At 60.1% G+C, this 10239-nt stretch overlaps 1 protein-coding gene across 1 annotated transcript; it reads left to right on the top strand.

Moving 5' to 3' along the window:
- The first annotated feature begins 218 nt into the window (after window positions 1-218).
- Window positions 219-7457, top strand: LOC106002728. The gene is made up of 5 exons (XM_013037550.1): window positions 219-341; window positions 842-971; window positions 2185-2572; window positions 3317-6930; window positions 7308-7457. Exons 1-5 carry the CDS (start codon window positions 322-324, stop codon window positions 7455-7457), a joined length of 4302 nt encoding a protein of 1433 aa, XP_012893004.1. The 5' UTR covers window positions 219-321.
- The last annotated feature ends 2782 nt before the right edge of the window (window positions 7458-10239 follow it).

The raw sequence follows: 10239 nt of genomic DNA, 5'->3' as shown, positions 1-10239 counted from the left end.
CCACCCTGTTGGACCTCCATCCCCAGTCTCCACCCTGGCCTCTAATCCCTAGGCCTCCTTCCCTGGGCCTCCAACTTCCAGCCTCCATTTCCCTGGGCCTCCACCCCTGGGCCTCCATCCCCAGCCTCCCCCCCTCCATCCCAGCCCCAGGATGGGGGGCCCCGCCCCTGGGCCTCGCTGCTCCTGCTGCTGCTGCTCCTGTGTAGCCCCCACCCAGCCCCCGCCACCCGCTGCCCCAGGACCTGCGCCTGCTACGTCCCCACCGAGCTCCACTGCACCTTCCGCAGCCTCAGGGCCGTGCCCCACGTGCTGGACCCCAAGATGGAGCGCGTGAACCTGGGGTGAGGCCTGGGGGGGGAAAGGGGGGAAGGAAGAGGAAGGAAGGAAGGAAGGAAGGAAAGAAAGAAGGAGGGAAGGAGGGAAAGAAGGAAGGAGAGAAGGAGGGAAGGAAGGAGGATGGAGGGAAGGAAGGGAGGATAGAAGGAAGGAAGGAAAGAAGGAAGGAAGGAGGGAAGGAAGGAAGGAGGGAAGGAAGGAGGGAGGGCGGGCGGGAAGGAAGGAAGGAGGGAAGGATGGAAGGAAGGAAGGAGGGAAGAAGGGAAGGAAAGAAGGAAGGAAGGAAGGAAGGAGGGAAGGAGGGAGGGAAGGAAGGAAGGACGTAGGGAAGGAAGGAAGGAAGCGAGGGAGGAAAGGAAGGAAAGAAGGAAGGAAGGAAGATGATGATGAGTAATGATTCATTATTCTTGACCCTGACCTGGAAACAAAAGTCCTGCCCTCCCAGCGCTGGTTTTCAGGCTGGTTTCCTGATTTCCTCTTCCTGTCCTCTCTTCTGTTGAATTAGGTTCAACCACATCCGGGTCCTGACGTACGCTTCCTTCTCCGGTCTCGCGAGACTTCAGCTGCTGCTGCTGCACGGAAACGAGATCGCGGACATCACCGAGGGCGCCCTGAGCGACCTGGGTGCACTGCAGGTGTGCAGGGAGCGGGCGGAATTGGAAGGAAGTGGGGCGGAAGTTTGGCAGGAAGTGGGGCAGAAATACGCAGTGAAGTGGGACAAAGTAGGGGAGGAAGTGGGGCCGAAGTTTGAGGAAATAGATACGGAAGTGGGAGGAAGTAGGGCTGGAAGTGGGAAGGAAGTTGGAGGAAGAAGGAAGTGGGAAAAGAGTAGGGAGGAAGGAGGGGGGAAATGCGGAGGAAGACAGGCAGAAATGGGGATCAAATAGCAAAGGAAGTGGGGAGGAAGTAGGGAATCAATGGAGGAAGTAGAGACGGACATGGGAGGAAGTCGGGGCAGAAGGGAGGCGGAAGTGGGGCAGAAATGAGACGGAAATGGATAAGGACCTGGGAAGAAGTAGGGCTGGAAGTGTAGCCGGATGTTGTGTGGAAATAGGGAAGGAAGTGGAGCGGAAGTGGGTTGGAAGTAGTGAGGATATGGATCTAGAAGTGGAAGTAGGGCCAAAAGTGGGGTGGAAATCGGGAAGTAGGGAGGAAGTGTGAGGAAGTAGGGGAGAAAATAAGCCGGAAGTGGGGAGGAAGTGGGAGGAACTAGGGGCAGAAGTAGGGTGGAAGTGGTTAGGATATGGTTCCGGAAATGAGAAGTAGGGTGGAAATAGGGAAGGATGTGGGGAGGAAGTGGGGGCGAAAGTGACCCAGAAGTGTGGAATGACATATAGCCGGAAGTGGGGAAGAAAGTGGAAATAGGACCATGGGTAGGACCGGAAGTGGGGCAGAAATAAGGAAGGAAATGGGCAGGAAGTGGGAGGAAGTCGGGGCTGAAGTGAGGCGGAAGTGAGCCGGAAGTGGGGCAGAAGTGGTGAGGATATGGATCCAGAAGTGACAGGAAGTAGGGCCTTAACTGTGGCAGGAAGTGCGGAGGAACTTGGGGGAAGTAGAGGCGGAAGTCAGCCTGAAGTGGGGGAGGAAGTGACCCGGAACTGGGGAGGAAGTGAGTCGGAAGTAGGGAGGAAGTGAGAATGGGGCAGAAGTGGGACTGGAAGAAGTGAGGAAATGTACTCGGAAGTGGGAGGAAGTAGACGCGGAAGTCAGCAGAAGTAAGTCGGACGTGGAGCAGAAGTGTGACAGGAAGTGGTACAGAAGTAGGGTAGAAGTGAGACCGGAAGTGGGGCGGAAGTGACCCCGAAGTGGCCCTTCGGATCCCAGAAACGCCCCCTTTCACCCCCGCAGGTGCTGAAGCTGAGCTACAACCAGCTTCGGGCACTGCGCACAGGCTCCCTACGGGGCCTGCGGCGCCTGTCCCGGCTGTACCTGGACCACAACCGGCTGGAGTCGGTGCACCCGTGGGCGCTGCTGGGGCTGGCGTCGCTGCGGCTGCTGCGTCTGGACGGGAACCAGCTGGCGGTGCTGGCGCCTGAGGCGCTGGCCACGCTGCGCGTGCGCGGGGTCCCAGCCTGCACGGTGCGCGTGCTGCACCTGGCCGGGAACCGGCTAGCCGCGCTGCCCGCCGGCACCCTGGCCCGCGCACCCGCACTGCGCGCGCTGCACCTACAGGGTAACCCCTGGGCCTGCGGCTGCCATGCAGGCTGGATGGAGGACCTGGAGGGGCGGGGCCGAGGTGAGCAGAGGGGGCGTGGTCAAGCGCAGGCCAATGAGGGCCGGGCGGGACTGAGGCAATGCAGAGAGGGGGCGTGGCCGACCTACAGCCAGTGAGAAAGGACGGGGGCATGGCTGGGCATAAGTGAGTAGCCGAGCTCCCCCAGTCACACGGGGCAGAGGCCTGGCCGAGGCGCCCAGGGGGGCGTGGCTGAGCTCCAGCCAGTAGAAAACGGCAGCAGCGTGGCTGGGCTTGGCTGGGCATTAGTGAGGAGCTGCAGGGGGCGTGGCAAGGTCTAGCCACTTAGGCAGGGCGGGGACGTTGCTGAGGCTCCACAGGGAGGGTGTGGCCCAGCTTTAGCCACTCAGGCAGGGTGAGGGTATGGCTAAGGCTTCACGGGGGCGTGGCAAAGGTCCAGCCAGTCAGGCGAGGCGGAGGCGTGGCTGGGCGTGGCTAGGCACTAGTGAGGAGCTGCAAGGGACATGGCCTATCTCCTGCCAGTCAGGTGAGATGAGGACGTGGCTGAGGTGACACAGGGGGGGGTGGCTGCACTCCAGCCAGTCAGGCAGGGCAGGGGTGTGGCTGAGGCTCGGCAGGGGGCGTGGCCAATCTCCAGCCAGTCAGGCATGGCTGGGGCATGGCTGAGAACCCCCAGGACGGGCGTGGCCGAGCTCCAGCCAGTCAGGCGCGGCGGGAGCGTGGCCGAGGCTCCCCAGGGGGGCGTGTCCCATGTCAGCCCCGCCCCTCTCCCGTCCCCCCCTGCAGGCGTGCTGCGCTGTGGGAAGGAACAGGCGTGCGCGGCCTGCGCCAGCCCTGCCGACCGCCGCGGCCTGGACCTGCGTCGCCTGCCGCCACGCATGCGCTGTCGCCCGCCGCGCATCCTCACTGGCCCGGCGGACGGTGAGGAGCCGCCAGAAGCAGAAATGGAGGCAGAGGAAGAGGAAGTGGAGGACGGGGAGGAGGTGGGCGAGGTGCGGCTGAGGCTGACAGATGCCCGTGGCCGCACCGCCGGCCTTGCCTGCCGCCTGTGGCACGCGCCCAGCGTGCGCGACCTCGACGTGCGGCCCGGCCCTGCCCCCGATTTCCCTGTGGGCGTGCGTCTGACCTTCAGCGCCGCCCTCGTCTGCTATGCCGACCCCGCCCACCTCGCACAGGCCCGCCACCTGCTGGGAGGCGATGACGACACTGATGATGTTGTGCTGACGCTGCGTTGGGACCCGGAGGCACCGGGCCACGCCCATCCGGATAGGGACCCGGGAGATGGATCCGGGGAAGGCCACGCCCAACCCTCGGGCGGAGACCCTGATGGGGAGGAGCTGTATCAGGACAGGGACCCGGATGTAGGCCACGCCCACCGGCAGGGCGGAAACCCGGATGTTGTCCATATGTATCAGGCCACAGACTCGGATGTAGGCCATGCCCACCATCGAACCAGCAACCCTGATATAGGCCACGTCCACCAGCGAGCCAGAGACCCTGATGTAGGCCCTGCCCACGCTCAGGACAGAGACCCGGTTGTAGGCCACACCCATCTACAGGACAAATACCCGAATGTAGGCTATATGTATCAAGCCCGAGACCCGGATGTAGGCCCCTCCCACCAGCAGGACAGACACCCGGATGTAGGCCCCGCCTACAAGCATGCCAGACACCCAGATGTAGGCCATGAGTATGATCAGGACATAGGCCCCACCCACCCTCAGGACAGAGACCCGGATGTCAATGACCCGGATGAGGGCCCCGCCCACCCTGAGGACAGAGACCAGGATGTAGGCCCCGAGTATGACCAGGATGGAGGCCACGCCCACCCTGAGGACAGAGACCCTGATGTCAATGACCCAAATGAAGGCCCCGCCCACTCTGAGGACAGAGACCCGGATGTAGGCCCCAGGTATGACCAGGATGGAGGCCACGCCCACCCTGAGGCCAGTTTCCCGGATGTCCATGACCCGGATGTGGGCAAGGCCTACCGCCTGGTGCGCGGCCCTGGCGCATCGTCATCGTCGCCAACGTCACTTCCGGGCGTGGTGGCCCGGCTGTGGGCACGGCCTGCCTGGCTGCTGCAGCCCGAGCTGATGCTGCGCTGGGCCGGGCTGAGCGGGCCACACGTGCGTCTGACGTGGACGGCGTGCGTGCGTGGCCCCGAGGACCCGGAGGACGCGCCCTGGGTGACCCTCGACCCCCGTGATGACCCTGATGACGTGCACGTGGTGACCCCGGGGCAGACGCTGCGGCTGCGCTGTGCGGCGCAGGGTTCGGAAACACCACGCGTGGCCTGGACGCGGCCCGACGGCTCCATCCTGCGGGGCGATGAGGACGGTGGCCATGACGGGGGGACAACACTGGAGATCCACGGGATGCGCCAGGCCGACGCTGGCTGGTACCGCTGTGAGGCCCGCGTGGGGCGCCGCGGGGAAACCAAGGCATGGCGTGTGGCCTACGGCGGGGACGCAGCCACGGGGTCCGGGGCCTACACGGAAGAGGAAGCCATGGAATCCGAGGCCTATGGTGTGGATGAAGCCACAGGATCCAAGACCTACGCTGTGAATGAAGCCATAGGATCTGAGGCCTACACTGAGGAGAAAGCCAAAGGATCCAGTGCCTATGGCTCAGATGAAGCCATGAGATCCGAGGCCTACACTGAGGAAAAAGCCACGAAATCTGAGACCTATGGTGAAGAAAAAGCCTACGCTGTGAATGAAGCCATAGAATCCGAGGCCTATGGTGCAAATAAAGCCATAGAATCCGAGGCCTTCACTGAGGAAAAAGCCATAGGATCTGAGGCCTACACTGAGAAGAAAGCCACAAGCCCTGCAGCCTACACCGTGTCTGAAGCCACAGGTCCCACAGCCTTTGACACCTCTGAAGCCACAGGCCCCGCGGCCTACACCAGCTTTGAAGCCACAGCCCCCGCGGCCTACACCCCGTCTGCAGCCCCGGGCCCTGCGGCCTATGGCGGCTTTGAGGCCGCCGTGGCGGGCCGGGCGCACCGCGTGTTCGTAGTGGCATCGCGGGCGCCAGCAGCCACGGCTCTGGCGCTGCCTGCCGGCGTCGCGCTGCGGCTGGGCTGCCGAGCGGAGCCGGCGGCGCGCGTGGGCTGGCTGTTGCCGGGCGGGCACTGGGCCTGGGCGGGGATGGAGCTGGGGACGGATGGCGTCGGGGTCGGGGCGGACGGGACGCTAACGCTGCCCACGCTGGGCCCAAGGCATGCCGGGCGCTATGTGTGCGTGGCTGCCAACGCGCTGGGGCTGGCGCGCTGGGACGCCGACGTCAGCGTGGGCGGGGCGGCGGGGGACAAGATGGCGGAAGCCAAGATGGAAGGCAACAAGATGGCGGAAAGCAAGATGGAGGGAATTAAGATGGTGGATTCCAAGATGGTGGACACCAAGATGGCGGAATCCAAAATGGAGGGAAGCAAGATGGCCGAAAACATGGCAGAATCTAACATGCCCGACCCCTACATGGCGGATTCCAAGATGGCCAAAAACAAGATGGAGGGAACCAAGATGGCGGAATCCAAGATGGAAGGAAACAAAATGGCGGAAGCCAAGATTGCAGAATCCAAGATGGAGGGAACTAAGATGGCGGAAGCCAAGATGGACGAAACGAAGATGGCAGATGCCAAGATGGCAGAATCAAACATGGAGAGAAGCAAGATGGAGGGAACCAAGATGGCCAAAAACATGGTGGAATCCAACATGGCCGACACCAACATGGCAGATTCCAAGATGGTGGACACCAAGATGGCGGAATCCAAAATGGAGGGAAACAAGATCAGGGAAAGCAACATGGCGGAATCCAAGATGGAAGGAATCAAGATGGCGGAAAACAAGATGGAAGGAATAAAGATGGCCGAAAACAAGGTGGTGGAATCAAAGATGGAGGGAACCAACATGGCGGAATCCCAGATGGAGGAATCCAAGATGGAGGGAATTAAGATGGCGGATTCCAAGATGGTGAAGGCCAAGATGGCGGATTCAAAAATGGCGGATTCCAAGATGGCGGGCGCTGCTGCGGAAGCGGCCGCAGGGGCGTCGCGTGGCGCTGACGTCATTGTTGACGTGCCTAGCTCGGGCCTGGGCACCGGGGAAGCGCGGCTGTGGCGTCGGCGTCCTGCGGGCGGCCCGGGGCGCGGGCAGCAGCGGCGTCCGCCGCCTCCGCCTCCCCCTCCCGCCCCGCGCGCCGCCCCCGCCGGCCGCAGTTTCGAGCCCGCCTTGCCGGGCCGCCCGCGCCCGCCAGTGGCTGCGGAGCACATCCAGCCCGAGCACTGGGCGCGAATCCTGGCGCGCGTGCGCGGCCGCGGCACGGGCAACTTCCGGGCCCCGCCCGCCCTGCTTCAGGTCTCCACGGAGACCACGCTTCCGGCGTCCACACTTCCGGTTTCTACACTTCTGGTTTCGATGCAAATGTCCCCACTTCCGATCTCTGTGTCTTCTGCCGACCCACTTCCGGTCTCCACTCGGACCTCACCACTTCCGGTCTCCACTCAGACCACCCCACTTCCGGTCTCCACACTGCCGGTTTCCGCTAAAACATCGCCATTTCCTGTCTTCATTACTTCCGCCTACCCACTTCCGCTCTCCCCGTGGACCTCCCCACTTCCAGTCTCCACTCGGACCCCCGCATTTCCTGCTTCCACACTTACAGTTTCCACTCGAAAATTCCTACTTCCGGTCTCCACTCGGACCCCCGCATTTCCTGTTTACACACTTCCGGTTTTGTCTCGAACATCCCCACTTCTGGGCTCCACTCGCAGATCTACACTTCCGGTCTCCACAAGGAGATCCCCACTTCCGGTCTCCATTCGGACTACCCCACTTCCTGTCTCCCCACTTCCGGTTTCCACTCGGAAATCCACACTTCCGGCCTCCACTACTTCGGCCTACCCACTTCGGTTTTCGACTGAGAGATCCCCACTTCCGGCTTCCACACCTCTAGTTTCCCCACGGAACTCCCCACTTCCGGTCTCCAGTCGGACCACCCGACTTCCGGTCACCACTCAGAGATTCCCACTTCTGACTTCCACACTTCCGGTCTCCCTACGGACCTCTCCACTTCTGGTTTTGACACGGACATCCCCACTTCCGGCCTCCACCCCTCGAGCATCCGCTGCTCGGACCTCTGCACTTCCGTCCTCCTCACTTCCGGCCTCCTTACTTCCGGTCCCCAGGAGGCTCGGAGGCGGCCACAGGCGGGGGCGACAGCCCAAAGCCCACCGCGCCTGGCCGGGCCCCACGGCGAACCCCCGTGACCCCGTGGTCACGACCCTGCACGGCCGTGCCCCGGATGCCCTCCTTTCCCGTCCTGCGGCTTCCCCCGATGGTGACCCCAGGACCTTTGACCCGCGACCCCCGGCACTGCCCGCCGTGACCCCGCCCCGTGGCGCCTGGAACGAGCTGGACACGGGTGAGCCTCAGTTTACCCATCTGTCTCCTGCAGGCTCTTGGCTTGGTGGTGGGGGACTGAGGGGAGCCAGATAGGAGGTGGAGGTTAGAGGTCACAGGGAGGATACAAGACGGTCAGAGGTCATGGGGAGGTTAGGGGTCACGGGGGGTCAGAGGTCACAGGGAAGTCAGGGGTCACAGTAGGGTCAGCGGTTGCAGAGAGGTCAGAGGTCATGGAGAGGTCACGGGGAGGTCTTGGGTGGGTCACTGGGAGATCAGAAGTCATGGGGAAGCCAGGAGTCACAGGAGGTCAGAGGTCACATAGTCAGAGGTCATGGAGAGGTCACAGGGAGGTCAGGGGTCACTGGGAGGGCAGAGGGCATGGACAGGTCAGAGGGCATGGGGAGGGGAGTGGTGAAGTCCTTTGCTCTGTCTGTCTGTTGTCTGTGTTCCTGGCCATGTGGGGCACAGGATGACTGGGGAGACAAACACACACGCACATACAGACAGACATAGAGCAGACAGATAGATAGAGGGACGGATGGATAGACAGACAGACAGACAGATAGGTGGATAGACGGATGAATGGACGGATAGACAGAGCCATAGAGAGACAGACAGACAGATAGACAGAAGGACAGATAGACAGGTAGACAGACAGTAGACAGACGGACAGATAGACAGACAGACTGATAGATAAACAAATGGACGGATAGACAGAGCCATAGACAGACAGAGAGATACATGGACAGATGGATGGAGAGACAGACAGACATGGAAACATACATTGTTGGATGGATGGATAGATAGGTAGACAGACAGACAGCTGGATGGATAGATAGACAGACCAATGGACAGATAGACAGACAGAGCCATAGACAAAGAGATAGATGGACAGATGGATGGGTAGACAGACAGACTGATGGATATATAGACAGATAGGTAGACAGACACCTGACAGACGGATGGATACAGAGACAGGTGGACAGATGGACGGACAGAAGGATGGATAGATAGGTAGACAGATAGTAGATAGAAGGGCAGATGGACAGATAGATAGGTAGACAGACAGACAGATAAACCAATGGACAGATATAGACCAGAGAGACAGACAGACAGACAGAGAGATACATGGACTGATGGACAGATAAACAGATTGATGGACGGATAGACAGGGCCGTAGACAGACAGACACCAGAAACATGGACAGATAGAAAGAGACAGACAGACAGACCGACCAATGGAAGGATGGACAGACAGAGCCATAGAGAGACAGACAGACAGAGAGATAGATGGACGGATAGACAGACAGACAGAAACATACATGGTTGGATGGATGGATAGGTAGACAGACAGACAGATAGATAGACAGACAGACCAATGGACGGATAGACAGAGCCATAGAGACAGATAGACAGAAGAATGGGCAGAGAGACGAACAGATGGACAGATGAACAGATGGATAGATCGACCAATGGACAGATAGACAGACAGAGGTATACACAGAGAGACAGATGGACAGATGGATGGATAGACAGACGGGTGGATGGATGGATGGATTGAAAGAGATAACATGGACAGGTGGGTTGGTAGACAGACGGACGGACCGATGGATGTATAGACAGATAGGTAGACAGACACCAGAGAGACAGGCAGACAGATAGATAGAGAGACAGGTGGACAGACAGATGGACAGATAGCTAGATGGATGGACCAGTGGACAAATAGAATCATAGATAGACAGAGCAATGGACAGATAGACAAACAGTCATAGACAGAGAGAGAGAGAGAGAGATGGACGGAAGGAAGGATACACAGGTAGGTAGACAGACAGTAGATAGATGGATGGACAGATGAATGGACAGACAGATACATTGGTGGACAGAGCGACACAGACACATGGACAGATAGACGGATGGACTGATCTGATGGATGGATAGACAGATGGACAGACAGAGGGACAGAGAGACAGAGGGACAGACAGATGGACAGAGAAACGGACTGACAGACAGATGGACAGACGGACGGACAAGTAGACAGACGAACAGACAGACTGACAGAGACAGACAGAGGGACAGACATAGACAGACTAACAGACGGACAGAGATGGACAGAGAAACGGACGGACAGACAGATGGACAGACGGACGGACAAGTAGACAGATGAACAGACAGACTGACAGAGACAGACAGACAGAGGGACAGACAGACTGACAGACAGATGGATAGACAGATGGACAGAGAGATGGACAGCCAGGACGGACAGAAAGACAGAGGGACAGAGCACTGTCTCCGACCAGCACAG

Source organism: Dipodomys ordii, unplaced genomic scaffold (genome assembly GCF_000151885.1).
Source record: "Dipodomys ordii isolate 6190 unplaced genomic scaffold, Dord_2.0 Scaffold1000000441, whole genome shotgun sequence".
In the NCBI taxonomy this organism is placed as follows: Eukaryota; Metazoa; Chordata; class Mammalia; order Rodentia; family Heteromyidae; genus Dipodomys; species Dipodomys ordii.
This window is presented reverse-complemented; position numbering and strand designations above follow the sequence as displayed.